Here is a 21,453-nt window from a genome sequence, read left to right as displayed (position 1 = left end):
CAATATAGCGCAAGTAGAGTAGGGGCTTTAGGGGACGAGAGCTGAGGAAGCGTTGTTCTAAATCAGCCATAAAAATGTTGGCATACTGTGGGGCCATGCGGGTACCCATAGCAGTGCCGCTGATCTGAAGGTATACATTGTCCCCAAATGTGAAATAGTTATGAGTAAGGACAAAGTCACAAAGTTCAGCCACCAGGTTAGCCGTGACATTATCGGGGATAGTGTTCTTGACGGCTTGTAGTCCATCTTTGTGTGGAATGTTGGTGTAGAGGGCTTCTACATCCATAGTAGCCAGGATGGTGTTATCAGGAAGATCACCGATGGATTGAAGTTTCCTCAGGAAGTTTCCTCAGGATTTGATTTAACTGGGAATTGGTCCTGCTTTGAGCAGGGGGTTGGACTAGATGACCTTCTGGGGTCCCTTCCAACCCTTATATTCTATGATTCTATGATTCTAAGTCAGTGGTGTCTCGAAGGTAGCTGGGAGTGCTGGTAGCGTAGGGCCTGAGGAGGGAGTCTACATAGCCAGACAATCCTGCTGTCAGGGTGCCAATGCCTGAGATGATGGGGCACCCAGGATTTCCAGGTTTATGGATCTTGGGTAGTAGATAGAATATCCCAGGTCGGGGTTCCAGGGGTGTGTCTGTGCGGATTTGATCTTGTGCTTTTTCAGGAAGTTTCTTGAGCAAATGCTGTAGTTGCTTTTGGTAACTCTCAGTGGGATCATAGGGTAATGGCTTGTAGAAACTCGTGTTGGAGAGCTGCCGAGCAGCCTCTTGTTCATATTCCGACCTATTCATGATGACAACAGCACCTCCTTTGTCAGCCTTTTTGATTATGATGTCAGAGTTGTTTCTGAGGCTGTGGATGGCATTGCGTTCCGCATGGCTGAGGTTATGGGGCAAGTGATGCTGCTTTTCCACAATTTCAGCCCGTGCACGTCGGTGGAAGCACTCTATGTAGAAGTCCAGTCTGCTGTTTCGACCTTCAGGAGGAGTCCATCTAGAATCCCTCTTTCTGTAGTGTTGGTAGGGAGACCTCTGTGGATTAGTATGTTGTTCAGAGGTATTTTGGAAATATTCCTTGAGTCGGAGACGTCGAAAATAGGATTCGACAGAAGTTACCTACTACAGGACAGGCCTAACAAAGAAAATAACAGAACGCCACTAGCGGTCACCTTCAGCCCCCAACTAAAACCCCTCCAACGCATTATTAAGGATCTACAACCTATCCTAAAGGATGACCCAACACTCTCACAAGTCTTGGGAGACAGGCCAGTCCTTGCCTACAGACAGCCCCGCAACCTGAAGCAAATACTCACCAACAACCACATACCACACAACAGAACCACTAACCCAGGAACTTATCCTTGCAACAAAGCCCGTTGCCAATTGTGCCCACATATCTATTCAGGGGACACCATCACAGGGCCGAATAACATCAGCCACACTATCAGAGGCTCGTTCACCTGCACATCCACCAATGTGATCTATGCCATCATGTGCCAGCAATGCCCCTCTGCCATGTACATTGGTCAAACTGGACAGTCTCTACGTAAAAGAATAAATGGACACAAATCAGATGTCAAGAATTATAACATTCATAAACCAGTCGGAGAACACTTCAATCTCTCTGGTCACGCAATCACAGACATGAAGGTCGCTATCTTAAAACAAAAAAACTTCAAATCCAGACTCCAGCGAGAAACTGCTGAATTGGAATTCATTTGCAAATTGGATACTATTAATTTAGGCTTAAATAGAGACTGGGAGTGGCTAAGTCATTATGCAAGGTAGCCTGTTTCCTCTTGTTTTTTCCTATCCCCCCCCCCCCGATGTTCTGGTTTAACTTGGATTTAAACTTGGAGAGTGGTCAGTTTAGATGAGCTATTACCAGCAGGAGAGTGAGTTTGTGTGTGTATGGGGGTGGGGGGGATGTGAGAAAACCTGGATTTATGCAGGAAATAGCCCGACTTGATTATGTAAAGAGTTGTCACTTTGGATGGGCTAGCACCAGCAGGAGAGTGAATTTGTGTGGGGGGGTGGAGGGTGAGAAAACCTGGATTTGTGCTGGAAATGGCCCACCTGATGATCACTTTAGATAAGCTATTACCAGCAGGACAGTGGGGTGGGAGGAGGTATTGTTTCATATTCTCTGTGTATATATAAAGTCTGCTGCAGTTTCCACGGTATGCATCCGATGAAGTGAGCTGTAGCTCACGAAAGCTCATGCTCAAATAAATTGGTTAGTCTCTAAGGTGCCACAAGTACTCCTTTTCTTTTTCCTGAAGTGTGGTGCTCAGAACTGGACACAGTACTCCAGTTGAAACCTTATCAGTGCTGAGCAGAGCAAAAAAATTACTTGTGGTATCTAGTGTACTACACTCCTGCTAGTACATCCCAGAATGCTGGTTTCTTTTTTGCAACAGCATTACATTGTTGAATCATATTCAGTTTGCAATCTGCTATAACTCCCAGATCCTTTTCTGCAGTACTCCTTCCTAGGCAGTCATTTCCCATTTTGTATTTGTAATTCTAATTCTGTCCTCCAAAGTACTTGTAACCCCTCCCAGCTTGGTATTGTCCACAAACTATATAAGTGTACTCTCTATTCCATTATACAAAATATTTATGAAGATATTGAATAGAACCGGCCTGAGGATAGTTCCTTGCCGGACCCCACTTGATATTCTCTTCTAGCTTGACTGTGAACTATTGATAACATTTCACACAAAGATGGACTACAGGCCGTCAGGAACAGTATCCCCGATAATGTCACAGCAAACCTGATGGCTGAACTTTGTGACTTTGTCCTCACCCATAACTGTTTCACATTGGTGGACAATATATACCTTCAAATCAGCGGCACTGCTATGGGTACCCGCATGGCCCTACAGTATGCCAACATTTTTATGGCTGACTTAGAACAACGCTTCCTCAGCTCTTGTCCCCTAATGCCCCTACTCTACTTAGCACTATATTTATGACATCTTCATCATCTGGACCCATGGAAAAGAAGCCCTTGAGGAATTCCACCATGATTTCAACAATTTCCATCCCATCATCAACCTCAGCCTGGACCAGTCCACACAAGAGATCCACTTCCTGGACACTATGGTGCTAATAAGCGATGGTCACATAACCACCACCCTATACTGGAAACCTACTGATAGCTATTCCTACCTACATGCCTCCAGCTTTCACCCAGACCACACCACATGATCCATTGTCTACAGCCAAGCTCTATGATACAACCGCTCCAACCCCTCAGACAGAGACAAACACCTACAAGATCTCTATCAAGCATTCTTACAACTACAATACCCACCTGGTGAAGTGAAGAAACAGATTGACAGAGCCAGAAGAGTTCCCAGAAGTCACCTACTACAGGACAGGCCCAACAAAGAAAATAACAGAACGCCTCTAGCCATCACCTTCAGCCCCCGACTAAAACCTCTCCAACGCATCATCAAGGATCTACAACCTATCCTGAAGGACGACCCATCACTCTCACAGATCTTGGGAGACAGGCCAGTCCTTGCCTACAGACAGCCCCTCAACCAATTTGCAAACTAGGTACAATTAACTTAGGCTTGAATAGAGTCTGGGAGTGGATGGGTCATTACACAAAGTAAAACTATTTCCCCATGTTTATTTTCCCTCTCCACCCCCCACTGTTCCTCAGATGTTCTTGTCAACTGCTGGAAATGGCCCACCTTGATTATCACTACAAAAGGTCGTCGTTGCGCCCCCCCCCCCCCCCCCCCGCTCTCCTGCTGGTAATAACTCACCTTAAGTGATCACTCTCGTTAGTTTGTATTTTACACTGAATGCATCTGATGAAGTGAGCTGTAGCTCACGAAAGCTTATGCTCAAATAGATTGGTTAGTCTCTAAGGTGCCACAACTACTCCTTTTCTTTTTGCAAATACAGACTAACACAGCTGCTACTCTGAAACCTGTTGATAACTAGTTACTCTCTGAGTGTGTTTTTCCAACCACTTGTGCACCCACCTTATAGGAAGTTCTTCTATTCTATATTTACCCAGTTTGCTTATGAGAAGGTCATTTGAGACCGTATCAAAAGCCCTACTAAAGTCGAGATATATCACATCTGTTGCGTCCCCCCATCCACAAGACTTCTAGGTCCTTACAAATTGATTGTTTGATTATTTGCTCCATTATCTTTCCGTGTACTGAAGTTGAGCTAACTGGATCGTAATTCCCTGGGTTGTCCTTACTCCCCTTTTTACAGATAGGCACTATGTTTTCCCTTTTCCAGACCTCTGAGATCTCTCCCGTCCTCCATGAATTTCTCTGAGATAATCACTAATGGCTGAGAGATCTCTTCAGCCGGTTCCTTAAATATTGTAGGATGCGTTTCATCAGGCCCTGCTGACTTGAAGACATCTAACCTGTCTAAGCAATTCTTAACTTGTTCTTTCCCTATTTTAGACTCAGATCCTGCCCCATTGGCACTGATGTTCACTGTGTTAGTCATCCAGTCTCTGCTGACCTTTTTGGTGAAAGCTGAAACAAAAAAGACATTTAACACTTCAGCCATTGCTGCGTTTTCTGTTGTTCTGCTATTGCCAGGCCTCAGACAGCAAGAGCTCCTGTGGAATTTCTTCCCAGGAGTTCAGAGTGCAGGTCAGCTCACCTGCACTGTCTGCCTGCTACTGAGCTCCTCAGCCAATCCAAGCTTTGCAGGTGCATTGAAACACGGTTCCCAAACCCCTTCCTCTCCAGGGTACACCCCATCACACATGGATACTGTGTTCTATTATTACTGACATTGTTTGATACATAGCAACAGAGGAATTGCCATACTGTATCAGAGCAGTGGTCCATCTATCTGGGCATTTATATGGCTCACATCTGTGCCTCTTCCCCCTGGTGAGGTAGGGAGAGGAGTTGTTATCTGCATTTTACAGATGGGGACCTGAGGCACAGCGAGTGGAAGGGACCTACCCAAAGCCTGACAGAGAGTTGGTGGCAGAGCCAGGAACTAGAGTCAGAGAATTTAAGGCCGGAAGGGACCACTAGATCATCTAGTCCAGTGTTTCTCAATGACCGGTCTGTGGACTGGCGCCGGTCCCAGAGATCTCCCTGACACAGGTTAGGAAGGCAGCAAGCCGGTCACTGGTATCAAAAAGATTGAGAAACACTGGACCTAGCCTGACCTCTTGTATGTTGCAGGAACGGAACCTATAACCTCCAGCCCAGTGCACTCCAGATACTTCCTGTCATAGCTTCTGACCACAACCAGCGCCAGCTGCTTCAGAGGAAAGTGCAAGAAACCCCATACGGGCCTGTTATGGAATCATATGCCCATGGGGGAAGTTTCTCTCTAGTGCCCATCTTTTAACTGGCTGGCTTATGTTCTGAAGCAGGAAAGTTTAGTATACCCTCTTCTAATTTTAGCCTTTCTAATGTACCCGTGTACATTCATATTCTCGTTATAAATGTCTCATCTTTTTCTGACTCTCACTAAGATCCTGACCTCAGTGGTTGGTATCTTGTGGCAAGGAGTTTCACCGGCTAATTATAAGTTGTAGAAAAATATTTCCTTCTACCAGTTTTAAATGTATTGTCTTTCAGTATTCAGAATGTCCGGTGTTCTGCATTGGTTTGTATTTTTATGGTGCTGTTCCGTTCTCTTTGTGGATTATATTGCTATACATTGTATCACATTTGCTGTGAGTTTGTCTCACTGACTTTTTACTTTGCTACATGTTAGTACAGAAATGTTTGATAAATGTGTTATAGAGCTGTGGGAGCAGTGTGGTCACATGAGGTACAAAAGCACTACCCTGTTGGGACATCTCTGGTCCCGTCCCCTTCCTGTAGGCTATAGAGGGACTGTTCTCTTCAGTATTTTTCCCATTGCTTTCTAGCTCAATTTTAAAGGCCACCTGCAAAGGAAAGGATGATTTGGTTAGTGCCCCTTTTTAGCTGCTTTATGGTGAATGCAGGGGCCTGGAATGTTGTGGAGGTTACATTTTTTCCTCTGATACAGAAATTTTAGTAAATGAGGGTTGGGCATTTGACTAGTCCAAAAATTAGTGGTCAGTTGACCAGTCAAATATTGGTCAAATAATGTCAAAAACAGTCAAATATTTTAAAGATTAATTTATTGGAACAGTAACAACAGTAACAAAAAAGAGAGAGGCCAAAGAGGAAAAGAAAAAACAGCCCTCTGAGCGACATAAGTTACACGAAGAAAGAAAAGGAGTACTTGTGGCACCTTAGAGACTAACCAATTTATTTGAGCATGAGCTTTTTCTGAGTTAAAATAACTCAGGCTGTGTCTGCACCAGCACTTTTGTCAGTAAAACTTATGACGCTCATGGGTGTGAAAAAACACCCCAGAGTGACCTAAGTTACGCCGTCAGAAGGGCCGGTGTGGACAGCGCTATGTCAGCAGGAGACGCTCTGTGCTGACAGGAGAGAGCTCTCCTGTCGACGTAATTAAATCACTCCCAACGAGCAGCGGGAGCGATGTCAGTGGGAAAAGCTCTCCTGCCAGCACAGCACTTATATTCGTGTACTGGCAGGTTTCAGAGTAACAGCCGTGTTAGTCTGTACTCGCAAAAAGAAAAGGAGTACTTGTGCACCTTAGAGACTAACCAATTTATTTGAGCATGAGCTTTCGTGAGCTACAGCTCACTTCATCGGATGCATACCGTGGAAACTGCAACAGACTTTATATACACACAGAGAATATGAAACAATACCGCCAGTGGGGTGGGAGGAGGTATTGTTTCATATTCTCTGTGTGTATATAAAGTCTGTTGCAGTTTCCACTGCATGCATCTGATGAAGTGAGCTGTAGCTCACGAAAGCTCATGCTCAAATAAATTGGTTAGTCTCTAAGGTGCCACAAGTACTCCTTTTCTTTTTGCGAGTACAGACTAACACGGCTGTTACTCTGAAACCTGCCAGTACACAAATATAAGTGCTGTGCTGGCAGGAGAGCTTTTCCCACTGACATCGCTCCCGCTGCTCGTTGGGAGTGATTTAATTACGTCGACAGGAGAGCTCTCTCCTGTCAGCACAGAGCGTCTCCTGCTGACATAGCGCTGTCCACACTGGCCCTTCTGATGGCGTAACTTAGGTCGCTCTGGGGTGTTTTTTCACACCCATGAGCGTCATAAGTTTTACTGACAAAAGTGCTGGTGCAGACACAGCCTGAGTTATTTTAACTCAGAAAAATGCAAAACAAAGTGAAGTGAAGCTCTAAAAAAGGGGTGGCACCATCATGCAATCAAACAAGTAGGCTGCCGCCAACATCAGGACATTCTTGCTGGAATATTTGACGGTATTTGACCCTGGTCAAGTAATAGGTCGTCAATTGACATTATTTGATTGGTCAAATTATTTGACTTGCCACTCCTAGTAATGACAAATCCAGACTTCCACAACCTATGTTGCAGGATGCTTTGGATGACCCAGAGATGTGCCTTGGGAACCTTCTTAGCCCTTAGTTGAAGGGATGGGGGTGTTGAATCCTTAACAAAGACCTCTTGTCTCCTAAGTAATTGAGTTTGGAAGGTTTCAGAGTAACAGCCCTGTTAGTCTGTATTCGCAAAAAGAAATGGAGTACTTGTGGCACCTTAGAGACTAACAAATTTATTTGAGCATAAGGGCTTTCGTGAGCTACAGCTCACTTCATCGGATGCATTCAGTGGAGATGCATTCAGTGGATGTTCAGGATTGAAAGCCCTGACAGGCTGGATCCAGCCCGCGGGCTGTAGTTTGGTCCCCCCGCTTTAAGGTAAAGATTCTGTCACAGGTATTTTGACTAAAAGTCAGGGAGAGGTCACAGGCAATAAACACACATTCATGGAAGCCCATGGCCTGTCCCTGACTTTCACTAAAAATACCCTGGGGTGGGAGGAGACTAACAGTCAGAGCGCTGCAAGGGGTTGACCTCCTGCAGCTGCTCCAGCCCCAGGGGGGCTGACCCAACCACTTCAGCCCTTTGGCCGCTGCTTCAGCAGCCCCGGGGCTGACTGCTGCTCCAGCCCTGCCCCGGAAGACGTCACAGAATCCATTACCTCCATGACAGAATCATGTCCTTAGTAATACCCTTTAGCTGCATCCATGTGACACATCTGTTGAACACATTTACACATTCTTCTATTTAAACGGGCTCCAGTTATCCCATCATGAACCACCCTAAATAATTCTTCATCCTCCTTCGTGCTTACAGATAGTTATCATGTCTCTCCTCCCTCCCCCAATCAGGATTTAGATGAGTAGCACATAGCTTTGTTGTTCGTTCTGCATCAGTCTGTCCCTGCAGCCCCGAGCTTGTGTCTGGTACATGTCCCTGCATTCCCTCAGGTCCCCTGATTTCTTTCTGGTACAAAATTGCCTTCCATTTTATGTGTTGTATATTATTTGTATTGAAGCATGCCTACTAGACCTTGTTCCACTGTGCTGTGAGCGCTGTACAAACATATAATGAAGAGAGAACCTCTGCCCCAAAGAGTGTATATGGGAAGGATAAGATGAGACGGCAGGTCGGTACAACAGCCAGACAAGCCACCAAAGGTGACTGATTCTGGTTAGTGTGATAAGGAGCCATCACAGCACACTTGCTCATTGTTGAGTGTTATGCAGGCGCTGTGGCAGAGCTGAATGTTAAGAGGCAATTTGGAGGACGGGATGTGGCTTTGTGGATGTCTGCAGGGAGCTTGTCCTCTGTTTGAGGAGCAGCAAGGGAGAAAGCAGGATGATGCATGCTGGAAACTGTAGTCACCCTGTATGCTTTTACTGCCCTCTAGACAGAGGCTGGCGTTACTCTCTGTTGTTGTCGATGCTGCTGTATGACGTTCCTGGAAGCATCTGTTTAATTTCCTGCCCGCTCTCACTCTTGGATTTCCCCTGCAGCCCACCCATGTAGTTTGATCCTCGTTCGGATGCACATTAGGGTTTGTGCTCCTCGGGGCCACGTGTTGGGCGTGTCTCCTGGGCACACTTGGCCTTTTGGACGCACTAAGCAGGCTCCTTTTTTGAAAATTCTCTTTGAAGGGAGAGACCGAGAACTCTCCAGTGCTCAGGTTTCCTGCATTCTGGCTCGGTGTGTCTATGAACCTGTCCCCGTTCTGTGCGGCCCCTGCCAGCTGTGAGAGCTGCCGAGGCCCTTTGCTGGGTGGTGTGTGTCTTTTCCTGTGTGCTGGCTGTATGGGAGAGCCTGGGATGAGGAGAGACATGCCAAGGCAGCGTTCTGGCAGAACACAAACTCTGCATTGTTCCTGTGAGGTGATTTGCACTTGATAAATAAAGCAGCCCCGTCAGCAGAAACTGTTGCCATGGCTGGGTTCTCCTCTGCATCCAAAGGCACTGCTGCAGACCTGGGGCGGTTGGGGGAGCCTCTGGCTGGTCTGGGCCCTGCTGTTTTCTGAGGTACAGACCCGGGGCTGGGGGTAGCTGCTGGCTGGTCCAAGCCCCGCTGCTCTCTGAGGTGCAGACCTGGGGCTCTGGGGGGAGCCTCTGGCTGGTCTGGGCCCTCCTGCTCTCTGAGGTGCAACCCTAGGGTATGTGTGGGGAACTGCTGGCTGATCCGGGCCCAGCTGCTCTCTGAGGTGCAGCCTTGGGGCGGTGGGGGAAGCTGCTGGCTCGGGGTTGGGGCCCTGTTGCTCTCTGAGGTGCAGCCCCGGTGTGGTGTGAGGGAGCTGCTGGCTGGTCTGTGGCCCACTGCTCTCTGAGTTGCAGACCTGGGGCAATGTGGGGAGCCGAGGCTGATCTCGGCCCCACTGCTCTCTGAGGCATAGTCACTGAGAGCTCCTTTCTGGTCCCCAAGTCAGAGGATCCCTTCCAGTTCCTCTCCTGAGGGCTCAACGGCCGTAGGTTGGGATGAGAGGAATGCTCTGCTCAAGTTGCAGGTTCATCCCTTGGGCTTGGGCGCGTTACAGATGCCTTTAGAGAAGACCTGTTGGATGCAAAATGGAGCTGAGTCAGACGGGGGGGTCTCAGCTTGCAGAGTCATTTCCAGCAGCACCCCTGAGTTGTGAGGCCCGTTGCAAGCAAGGGGAACTGGTGCAGTGTGTGCATGTGCCCGCCTCGCTGGGTGTGTTCCCAGGCATGTTTCTGCAAGGAGGGCTCGGGGCCTGGCCCATGTTTGCATTGTGTATGTGGCCGTTTCAGCACCAGTCTCCAGAACGCAAGCTGGGGTCTCGCTGCTCCCTCCCCGGTACCAACCCCAGCCGCTGGGAGCAGGCAGTTTGGGGGCTATCTCAGCCTGTTTGTGCTGGCACCCTTCCTACAAGGGGCACTGTGGAGCCGCATGGAGAATAACTGACGCTACAGGCCGTGGGAGCTTTCATCGTTACTGGCGTGTTCCACTCTGTACAGGACCCAGTCTCAGCCACCTCTGCCCAGAGATCACAGTGTATAGTACGTGTCAGGGGACTATGCCAGGCCAGGCCACGAAGGGCACACAGGGGGAACGACAGGGCGACATTTTCCTGTTGGTTCCTTGAAGGTATTGTGATTGGGGAGAGTGATTGGGTGGACTGGAATGGGGAGGGAAATCCATGCCCACAGCTCTTACTGGGGAAATGAGTGGCAGTGCCCTCTGCCCCCCTCTGTAACTCTGATAGGGGGTTGGTGGTGCCCCGTGCCCCCCGTGGCTCTGGCAGTGCACGGGCGGGTGTTGCAGTGACCCCCCCCCCTTGCTCTGGCAGTGCACACAGATGGGTGTTGCAGTGACCTTCCTCTCCCCCGTGGCTCTGGCAGTGCGCGGGTGGGTGTTGCAGTGACACCCCCCCTTGCTCTGGCAGTGCACACAGGTGGGTGTTGCAGTGACCTTCCTCTCCCCCGTGGCTCTGGCAGTGCGCGGGCGGGTGTTGCAGTGACCCCCCCCCTTGCTCTGGCAGTGCACACAGGTGGGTGTTGCAGTGACCTTCCTCTCCCCCGTGGCTCTGGCAGTGCACGGGCGGGTGTTGCAGTGACCCCCCCCCCTTGCTCTGGCAGTGCACACAGGTGGGTGTTGCAGTGACCTTCCTCTCCCCCGTGGCTCTGGCAGTGCGTGGGCGGGTGTTGCAGTGACTCCGCCCCCCTTGCTCTGGCAGTGCACACAGGTGGGTGTTGCAGTGACCTTCCTCTCCCCCGTGGCTCTGGCAGTGCGCAGGTGGGTGTTGCAGTGACCCCCCCCATGGCTCTGCAGTGGGTGGGTGGGTGTTGCGGCGCCCTGTACCTCTTCTGTATGACTGTCAGAGGCAACGCCATGTTGCTGCTGCTGTTTATCTGCCTGCAGGTCCCGCAGGCAGCGTGCCCAGTCCGGTGTGTCAGGGAAGCGGTGAGCTTCCTCTCCCGCCTCTTATTTCCTTTCTGACGGGAATTAATTTCCAGCATCTCTCGCTGCTTCTTCCCCATTATCTCCCCCTGAGTTCAGCCCAAGTGCGCTCTCTGGCACCAGGGTCCAGAGATACGGGACAGGACAGCTAAAACACTGCGAGCCATCCTTGCTGCAGGGTTTCAGCTCCCCCTTGCAGTGAGCTCTGATCCCTGTGGGATGAGTGAGTGCAGGCATGGGGACCCCTATGCGGACATTAGCCCGTTTTCCTTGGGGAGGGTTTACACCACCCTCATTGCTCTGTCTGTCTCTCTGGCGACTCTGTGCTCATTGCCATGTATTTCAGCCTGAGGGACTGAGTCTGTCTGTGTCCTGTCCTGCAGATCCTGAGCAATGGAGGCTGGATCCGTGGTGCGAGCTGTCTTTGATTTCTGCCCCAGCGTCTCTGAAGAGCTGCCCCTGTTTGTGGGGGACATCATAGAGGTGCTGCGGGTGGTGGACGAGTTCTGGCTCCTTGGGAAGAAGGAGGGGATCAGAGGTAAGAGCTAAAAGGTGCTGAGCAGGATCCACAGAGATGGAGGTTTTCTAGGGTCAGTGGTTCTCACCTGTGGTCTGTGGACTATGTCTAAGGCTGTGGTCCCCAAACTATGGGGAACACCTCCTAGGGGGCACGGAGGAACATTTTGTGGGGGGAGCGGCAGGGCCCAGGCCAGCCCCAATGGGGAAGGGGGAGGACGCACCACCCAGCCCCGCTCTCCTCCCAGCCACAGCTGCAAGTCCAGCTGTGGTCCCTGGCTCCTGGCCCCAACCATGGGCCCACTTCTGGCTGCAATTCCCGACCCCGGGCCTGCTTCCGGGCTCCCGGCCACAGCCACAGCCCTGCTCCTGGCCCAGCTCCTGATCGTGGTTCTGGGGAGGGCGCGGAACAGGTAAGGGGGGACATGGACAAAAACATTTGGGGACTGCTGGTCTGAAGGGGTCCATGAAAGCCAGACTGAAAACTGAACAGAATTCAACTGTAGGTAAAGACCATAGATTTCCAAAGGGGTCCATGCCTCCATTCAAAATTTTTGGGAGTCCGCAGTGAAAAACGGTTGAGACCCACTGTCCTAGGTAACTTTGGGTAGGTCAGTTTCCCCATCTGGGTGCATCCCCCTGGCCAAGGGCCATTCTGATGGCGAATGCGGGGGCCAGAGCCGTTTGACCAGCTCCTGGAGTCTTCTCTCACTTGGGCTGTACCTGATGCTCAAAATGTTTTCCCGTCAGCTTCATGGTGAGTCTTAAACTGTCCTTGCTCTTGTTTTTGTTTGTTTTTCAGTAGCGCTGAGTGCAGATAAATCCTCAGCAGGTGGGAGCTAGGTGCTGTACAACGCATAGTGAGAGAGACAGTCCCTGCCCTTACAGGCCTACTGGACAAGGCCATGAAAGGGTGGGAGGGAAACAAAGGCACAGAGAGGGGAAGTGACCTGTGGGTCAGTGGCAGAACTAGAAACAGACCCCGAGTCTCCAGAGCTCTGGTCCAGTGCCCTGCCCGCTGGGCCCTTCTGCCTCTCCATGACAGTCTCTTCAACATCCACCTATTTCTGCTCCTGAAAACTCCCTCTCCCACGGGCCAGTATCCGGACCTGTCTGGATCAGGATAGAATGTGATTTCATTGGGCTCCTGAAAGGACATAAAGAAAAATTGGAAGCTCCAAAATTCCCATAAAGGGCCATTTTAAACTTTTGTAATCTCAACGGCTCTTTCTCGGTGTAATAACAATATTGAGAGAGCATTCAAGCTCTCAGTCAGATGGGAACCAGATCACCTCAAAATGTGATGATTGTTCTCGTCTAGTTACAAAGTGGGCTCAAATCAACCTTAGAATAGGACTGGGATTGCAGCCTTCGGAGAGGCTACTTCGCCTCCTTTGTAACAGAGCAGAGACCCAGAGTCCTGGTCCTGTAGCTCCAAACATGCAGACCTCTGCCACTTGGGCTAAAAAACAAAGGTCGACATTAACTCGAATCTGCAGAAGAGCCCTTTTCTTCTCTCTAGGCCTCAGGTGGCCAACAGAGGGCAATATGTGTGCACATGCATGCACACACAGTCAGCCTGCTCCTGCTTCTACTGACATCATTGGCCCCAAACCATCTACAAGGAAAGTCACCACAGCTACTTAATCACAAAATTTTTTCCCCTGGGCCCGCATTCTTAAGGAGATATGGCTGTGGAGAGTGTGAAGGGGCAGTAACCAGGTGTGTCCTGCGAGCTCAAAGATGAAGAAACAGACAAAAGTCAATCAGGCTAATTCTTAATGACTTGTAACTGAAAAACCATTTGAATTTCCTGCTTTCTCTCTGAGGATATCTGGCTATTTTCAAACTAATTTTCCAAACCAAAAGTTATAGGGGGCCTAAAATAGACCTTTAGAATGGAGAGGCTGCAACCTACCCATAATAATACTTAACACGGTATGGAAATTAATTAATGAAGCCTCACAATTTGGTGTAAGACACAGCAGGATTATTATTTCCATCAATGGGGAGGGAGACCCAGGCAGAGAGCAGGGAACAGACTTGGTCTAGGAAGTCAGCAGCAGAGCCTGGACTAGAACTCGGGTGCATATTAGGCCACTGGCACTGCAGATTAAGGATAGTGACACACTGAATTACACTGAATTGGGAAGAACCATGTCAGGGCGTCAAGAGAGCATCCAGCTCATTATCCCTGTGATTCTTCCAGAAAAAAATATGTAAGCCCAACTTTACTGGTTACTAGAACATCTGCACAGGGCAGTTTCCCTCATCATGGTAATCAGCCTGTCGGTATCTGAGCCATATCTCACCGTAGTATCTGAGTACCTGGCTCCACACTGGGGAGATGCTGCGAACCTGTCCTACGGAATTGCAAACTATCGGTCCAATATATGTAGGGCCCTACCAAATTCACGGGCCACTTTGCTCAATTGCTTGTTCATAGGGTTTTTAAAATTGTAAATTTCATAATTTCAGCTGTTTAAATCTGAAATTTCACGGTGTTATAATTATGGGGGTTCTGACCCAAAAAGGAGTTGTGAGGGGGTTGCAGTATTGCCACCCTTTCTTCTGCGCTGCCTCAGAGCCGGGCAGCTGGAGAGTGGCAGCTGCTGGTCGGGAACCCAGCTCTGAGGGCAGGGCCGCCACCAGCAGCAGCGCAGAAGTCAGAGTGGCCGGGTATCGTATTCTGCGCTGCTGCCTGCAGAGCTGGGCCTCGGTCAGCAGCCGCCGCTTCCTGGCTGCCCAGCTCTGAAGGCCGCAGCGCAGCGTGAGGGTGACATGGTGTGGTGTTGCCATGCTTCTGTGCTGCTGCGGGCGGGGCACTGAAGGCAGCACAGAAGTAAGGGTGGCAATCCCGTGATCCCCTAAAATAACCTGGCAACCCCCTGCAACCCCCGTTTGGGTCAGGATCCCCAGTTTGAGAAACGCTGGCCTACCCCATGAAATCTGTACGGTATCGGGTGAAAGCACACGAACGACCAGATTTCACTGTCCGTGACGCGTTTTTCATGACCACAGCGCTTTGTAGCTTCCAGCCGGAGTCTTGCCATCTGATCTGTGTGTGCAGCACCCCAGGGGGCAGGTCCGATTGCAGGATTGGGGCCTCTTTTTATAACCAGTACATCCTGATCCTGACATGGGGCTTCCCTGTCATAAGACAGAAGATGGAGGCTAAAGGTTATATGTTTGCTTTCCCTGTCTGGGTGTTGGTGACAGTGAGATCACAGCATGCATCTGATGAAGTGAGCTGTAGCTCATGAAAGCTCATGCTCAGATAAATTGGTTAGTCTCTAAGGTGCCACAAGTACTCCCTTTCTTTTTGCAAATACAGGCTAACATGGCTGTTACTCTGAAACCAGTGAGATCACAGTAATTCAGATGGGCTGCTCATTGCCCTGGGGTATTGGTTGGTCTGTTGGGCATGCAGGGTGGAGGGTACTGTATTTTTCTTTAAAAACTAATAAAGAACAACATTTTCAGAAATCCTCAAGAGCGCCTGACTTCCAAACCCATGGTCATTCCTGTGGTCCATGGGGCCAGCCAGAGGGGATCCTGGGGAGGGGTGGGACTCTTTCCCACACAGAGGAGGGAAGAGTCTGAGTGATGGTGGGGCCGGAGGCGAGGTAGATCCCGGGGGAGGCTGGGTGGTGATGGGGGCGGGGTGGATCTTAGAGGAGTTGGGAATGGGGGACACAGTCTGGGCCCCTGAGAAAGGGGTGACCATGTGCTGACAACTGCTTCTCGTTCTAGGGCAGTTTCCCAGCAGTTTTGTGGAGGCAGTGGATATTCCCAGTTTGAAGCAGGGGGAGAAGCTGTTTGTCTGCACCAATGACTTCACGTCCCAGGAGCCAGGGAGCCTGTCACTGCAGAGAGGTAACCTCTGCTCCCTCCCTTTGGCTCCTGCCCTCCCGCTCCCCTGTCCTGTCACTCATGTACCTTGGGAAACAGAGGGAACCTAGAGCAGCTGAGAAGGGGTTTCCTAACAGCTGTGGATTCTAGGTCCATCGGCTGCTTTGTGCTCCTGCCCCTGTGCACCTGCGGGACTCAGGCCAGCTTTGTACCCTGTGTTCTGAGTTCTGCATGTCCTGCCCCCGCCCCCCAATACACATGCGCTGCACTGGGGTGGCCCCCCAACCCTGGTGTCTCTGTGGGGCTGGGCCAATACCATATACATGTGCCGCAGGTGCCCCACCACTGCACTCTGCATGGCTGGGCTGGCGAAGGAGGTGACCAGGCCTGGAAGGGGAGTGGGGAAGGACTCAGAAATTGCCATCGGGGTGAGTCCCTGACCCTGTGTTTCTCATTCTCCCCCCAGGAGACATGGTGATCCTGAGTGGCTCCCCAGCCTCCAGTTGGCTCCAGGGTAGAAGCTGCTGGGGCTCCAGGGGCTTCTTCCCATCCTCATGCGTGCGGGAGCTTTGCCTCTCGCCCTGGGGCCGCCGGCTCTCTCAGAGCACTGTCCTGAAGGTGCCTGCTGACTCACTGGGCCAAGCCCGAGCCTTGATGAGCCTCTCTGCTCAGCTGGAGGAGGAGCTGGACTTTAGGGAAGGGGATGTGATCACCATTGTCGATATCCCTGAGCCTGGCTGGTTCACAGGGGAACTGGGAGGTCGAAGCGGGATTTTCCCAGAGGGTTTCGTGGAGCTGCTGGGTCCCTTGAGAGTGACAGGTGGCCCAGAGGAGCCGGGGCCCTACGAGCATTACAGTGTTAATGGCGTTGCAGACATGCCCCCCCAGGAGGAGGGCGGGCAGGAAGGGAGTGAGAAGCCACTGGGCACGTATGGCATTGCACTCTATCAGTTCCAAGCGCTGGAGCCCCAGGAGCTGGATTTTGATGTGGGAGACAGAATCCAGATTGTGGGGGCACTGGAAGATGGCTGGTTGGAGGGCTTGCTGAGGGGGAGACGTGGCATTTTTCCTCACCGGTTTGTGAGGTTGGAGGGCTCTGCTCCCTTCAGGGAAAAGAGGGGCACTGGGATGTTGCAGGAAGAGGGCAGCTGTGGAATGGCCATCCATCAGGACCCAGCAAGTGCCTGCGTTGGGGCCCTTCCCCTGCAAGGGGAAGAAGGGGAAGACCTGAGTGCCTGGGGCTCACACCATGTTGAAGGGAAGTCCAGTACAACTTTGTCCCAAACACCAATGAGGTCAGAGGATCCTTCTGATGTTGGGGTTGGACAGTGCAAGTCTGCATCCTTGGAAGGGCACCCTCCCAGCACAGAGCTCCAGGGACCCCTTCCCAAGGACACAGTGGGCTCCCTCCCCATTGACTCTGCAAAGGCTATCAATGGCATTTTCCCTACCCCGCAGCTCCCTCCCCAGCCAAAGAGCAGACCCCGTTGCCAAGCAGTTGAATTGGAGCCCAGCCAGAGCCCTGGGGCCTTGCAACGGCCCTTGGACATCCCTGCTTCACCAGAGAGGGAGGGAGAGAGTCCCAGTGTGCCCCCATGGGCACCATGCTCCCCCCTGCACAGTAGCAGGAGCCAAGTCTTCCCTCCTCCCAGTAGCTGGGCTGCAGCAGAGCCCGGAGAAGGTCGGAGGAGCACCCTTTTCCAGGACCTGGCCAGCTGGGTGGAAGATCAAAGGCAGAAATCTAAATCCCGTTCTTCCAGCTTCAGTGGTGCCCATGAGGGCCTGGATACATGGCCTGGTGCCCGAACAGACCGGCCCTCGCCCATGCTGCATGGAGACAGCTGCACTGACCTCGACTCCAAGCTGACAGAGCAGCTGGCACAATTTGAGAAGAGCGTGACTAGCTCTGGAGCTGAGTCGGACAAGAAGGTCTCCCGCCACTTCTCCATCCTGGACTACAGTTCAGAGAAGGACATTGTGTGTGGCTCCCCAGAGTGTGCCCCCCATTGGAGGCTGCCAGAGAGGAGGAAAGGCCTAAGGCCTCCACCTCCCCGCCCCAATGCCCCAGCCCGAGCCGTTTCTCCCTCCTTCTCAGTGCGGCCCTCCCGGCCAGCCCCTCTCCCTCCTCCAAGTAGGCAGAGGAGGAACATGGCCTCTCCACAGCTTCAGCACAGGAGCCAGCCCAGGCAGGAGCCACAGGCAGAGGCGGGCCAGGGGGATTCAGTTGGGGCAGCTGCACGTCAGTGCCCCTTTCTGCTGACAAGGATCCGGGAGGTGGAACAAGACCTGGAGGCTTATGGCAAGACTCGAGCTGAGCTGAACTCGATGCTAGAGCAGCAGCAGGATGAGCTGGTGAGATCAGAGACCCTGGAGAACCTGGATTTCTGTGACTCCAACATCAAAAGCCTCAACGCAGAGTTGCAGGAGCTGAGAGGTGAGACTGCAGCAGCCCTGGAAATCAGGGTGTGGGAGGTACTGGCCCTTTCTCTGTGTCACAGGGGTCCTGGCCGCTGTGGCAACTGGTTCCTTCTCTTTCCTTCTGAGTTCTGAAGTTTGTCTATTTTTGTCAGAGTTGTTCTTATACTAATTTTCATTAATTAAGTTCTCCCAATGCCCCCTCCCTGTTCCCCCATCTCCTCCCCCTCTTTTGACACCCCCTTCGGTCATCCTTCCCTGTGTCCCTCAGACTCACCTTCTCCACTGTCCACTCCTCCTCTTGTACTGCTCCCCCTTCACACTCCTCATCCCTGTTTCCCTCCTGTCCTTCTCCCCCTCCATTGCCCATCCCCATCACCAGTCAGGGCTGTTGCTGGTGCTACCCTGCCGTGCCCTCTCTCAGGAATAATATGGTCCCTGTATCCCACCCTCTGTCCCCTTGTCTGCTGTGGGGGAAGCAGCAGGCCCAGAGTTGCCTTAGAGGCTGGTGATCTCTCCCTGGAAACAGCAGATCAGACAGTGCCTGTGGAGAGAGAGGTGGCAGCTTTTGGCCAGCTCTGGCACTAGGCTTGCTGAAGGACTCCTGCCTGAGATGGAGCTCCAGAGCCATGGGAAGTTGTGTTCTGCTCTGGACCTCTCTGTGCCAGACAAATCAGAGTATGTAGAGAAGAACAGTGAAGCTGAGCTGAGTTAGTGGGAAAGACTAAAGCAGGGTCCCATGCACCTGCCATTCTGTGGAGTCCAGAATTTCAGCTTCCATTGGAAAAAATAACTCTCCCATGCTTATGATGGTCAAGAAAAGCTTAAACATGTGACCTGAGAGTAACTGGTGCAATGATATCTGCCTGAGTTTGCAAAGAACCTGTAACAGTTGCTCTAAGAGGGGAGACCTTCCCAATTTCTCTCAGTGGAGTGTTGTCTCTGAAACATAAAGTTGGTGAGTTAAATATCAACATTGTTTCACTACTGACCATTTTAACAGAAACATCTGACCCATGTGGTACTCCCACACAGCACCTCTCTTTCCTTCCAGGTGCCCCATCACCCCCATTAGTGTTTTTACAATCCAGCTCTCTTAGCAGCACAAACCATGGGCCCAGCATACGTTCGTTTGGATCCACTATCAGAACAAATAGCACGAGAGCTGCTGCTGGGGGGGGTGGTCTGCATTCTTTACTGAATTAATTACAGATCTCTATTCTATCTTTTAAACGAAGCTGCCACAAACCTCCTGTTGCCGGGCTGCAGAATGCAGGGTTCTAGTTGCAGAATTTAGGTTTGTCTGGTTCAGAGCACATGGGGCCTTGATTCAAAGCAAATAAATCCATGTAACTCGGTTGGGGGAGAGAGGATAACAGACTGCAAAGCACTGGAGAGGGAGAGATGATTTGGTGTGATGCTGAACCCGAGGGAATATTCCCTGTTGGGGGATGCATCTGGCCAGGGCACTGTTTCCCCAAGGACGAGGTGAGAGCCCCACTGCCCTGGAGAGGGGAGGGATCTGGTTGAACCTGTGCCATGGCAGTGACTGAGACTGGAAGATCCTTCTCCAGAAGTACAGTGTTAGCCCCCTCCTGATGAGGGACATTGCTCAAGCTCAAATGAACCTGGAAGAGCCTGTCTGGACCCATGACCAGCACCTGCCGTGTCAGAACTGGGTCTGTCCTGCAGAGGGAGGCATAGAAGGGAGCCCCTGCGGCCTGGACCCAGGCCTCTCCCAGGTGCTCAAGGTCAGCAAGGGAACACCTGGCCCTTCTGATCACGGAAATTACCGAAATCCTCTGGCAGGTGCCCTGGCCCGTGGTCCTTGGATTCTAGCCCTTCTTGCCAATGTCCTTACAAACACCTGCCCCAGCACTGACCACCCCATCCTGGCACAACTGTCAAGGTGGTGGCAGGGAACTGATTCCAACAGCTCCTGCCTCTGCTGAAGCCCTATATCCCTCCCAGCTGGGTCTAGGCCAGGCCATGGAACCAGAGCCATGCTGGCCACACTGAGGACCGATGACCTCCTGACAGTGGACACAGATGATATGCCGAAGCAGCTGCTACTCGACCTATTGTCCGCCTTGGCAGTATTGCTCCTGAAGTACTGTTGACCGGCCTACCTGTCCTGCCTGGGCAACAGAACTGTGCTGCGTGGGCCTTGTTCATTCCTTCCCAGCCGGTCCCACACGGTGCTGATGTGCAGCTGTCGTGCTCCTCCTCTCTCTGGGTATTTGGCTGCGTTGTGTCCCTCCGGGCTTCTGGAAACCACTCCCAAAGGTGGTGGTGTCAGCAGTATGCCAGTAGAACCGCTGTATGGATCCTTGTGTCCAGAGCAGACCCCAACATCTCCCCGGTAATGCAGGGCCAGAGGAAGACTGTAGTGTGCCTGAGGAGCGGCTGGGCTAAACCAAGTCTAGGAAAGACCTAAGTTATTCCAGTCAGAATAAGCAGTTGCTCTGAGGAGCTGTTAACCACCTCCACCTCTCCTCAGTAGTTACTGTAGTACCCAGACTGACCCTGTCTCAGTAGTCATTAAAACCATCTCCACCTGGCAGGCTGATTCTGTCCATTCTTCTTGAATGAAGACCAGGCCCTGGCAGCTGACATGTTCATCACCTCCAGGCTGGTGGCTGCAGCTCCTCTGCCTTGACAAGAGCAGCCCAACCCCTAAGTAGAACGGGCCGGAGAAAGTGTATCACACTGGGGCTTTCATTAACGTGGACACCCCCTTTTACTCCAAACACCCCGCCATCCTCGAACAAACAAAAACCTTGAAACAAATCAACCTTAAAAAATAAAAGTAAATTAATATATTTACAATACAATACAATAAAACAACCCAAACCCCTCTCTGAGGCAGAGTTTTCACCCTATAAAGAGAGAAGAGCCAGAGACTCCATGGAGTCCACTGGAGTCTCTTCTTTTGCTGTCAATTCGATGTGGAAGGCACTCAGATACTACAGTGCCGGGCAGCAGATACCACTCTCAGGTGGAAGATAGATAGCTTTGCAGCCCACTCTGCCAGATCCAATGCAGGACCTAAGATTGCAGATGAATCTGAAGCAGCCTGTCTGGCCCCATGACCAGCACCTGCCATGTCAGAACTGGGTCTATCCTGCAGTGGGAGGCATAGTAGGAAGTCCCTGCATCCTGGACCCAGGGCTCTCCCAGCTGCTCAAGGCCAGTAAGGGAACATCTGAACCCTATGGTTATGTCTACAGCAGCACTTTTGTTGGTCAGGGGGGTGAAAAACCCACCCCCCGAGTGACATAAGTTTTACTGACAGAAGCGCCGGTGCAGACAGCGCTATGTCGGCGGGAGAGCACTCCTGCTGGTCTTTGGGGGTGGTTTAATTATG

At 51.3% G+C, this 21,453-nt stretch overlaps 1 protein-coding gene across 4 annotated transcripts in view; it reads left to right on the top strand.

Moving 5' to 3' along the window:
- Nucleotides 1-21,453, top strand: part of DNMBP (dynamin binding protein) — an 83,971-nt gene that overhangs the window by 17,906 nt on the left and 44,612 nt on the right. For 3 of the 4 annotated variants that reach the window (XM_075131145.1, XM_075131144.1, XM_075131147.1), the window contains exons 2-4: nucleotides 11,687-11,841; nucleotides 15,573-15,695; nucleotides 16,138-18,105. In XM_075131145.1, coding sequence (XP_074987246.1) covers nucleotides 11,697-11,841; nucleotides 15,573-15,695; nucleotides 16,138-18,105 — 2,236 coding nt within the window. In that variant the 5' untranslated portion in view covers nucleotides 11,687-11,696. The remainder of the gene's footprint in view (nucleotides 1-11,686; nucleotides 11,842-15,572; nucleotides 15,696-16,137; nucleotides 18,106-21,453) is intronic. The other variant, XM_075131148.1, reaches the window with a different exon arrangement.

The sequence above is a fragment of the Caretta caretta genome, chromosome 7, assembly GCF_965140235.1.
Source record: "Caretta caretta isolate rCarCar2 chromosome 7, rCarCar1.hap1, whole genome shotgun sequence".
In the NCBI taxonomy this organism is placed as follows: Eukaryota; Metazoa; Chordata; order Testudines; family Cheloniidae; genus Caretta; species Caretta caretta.
The sequence above is the reverse complement of the archived record's forward strand: the minus strand, read 5'-3'. Positions and strand labels throughout refer to the sequence as shown.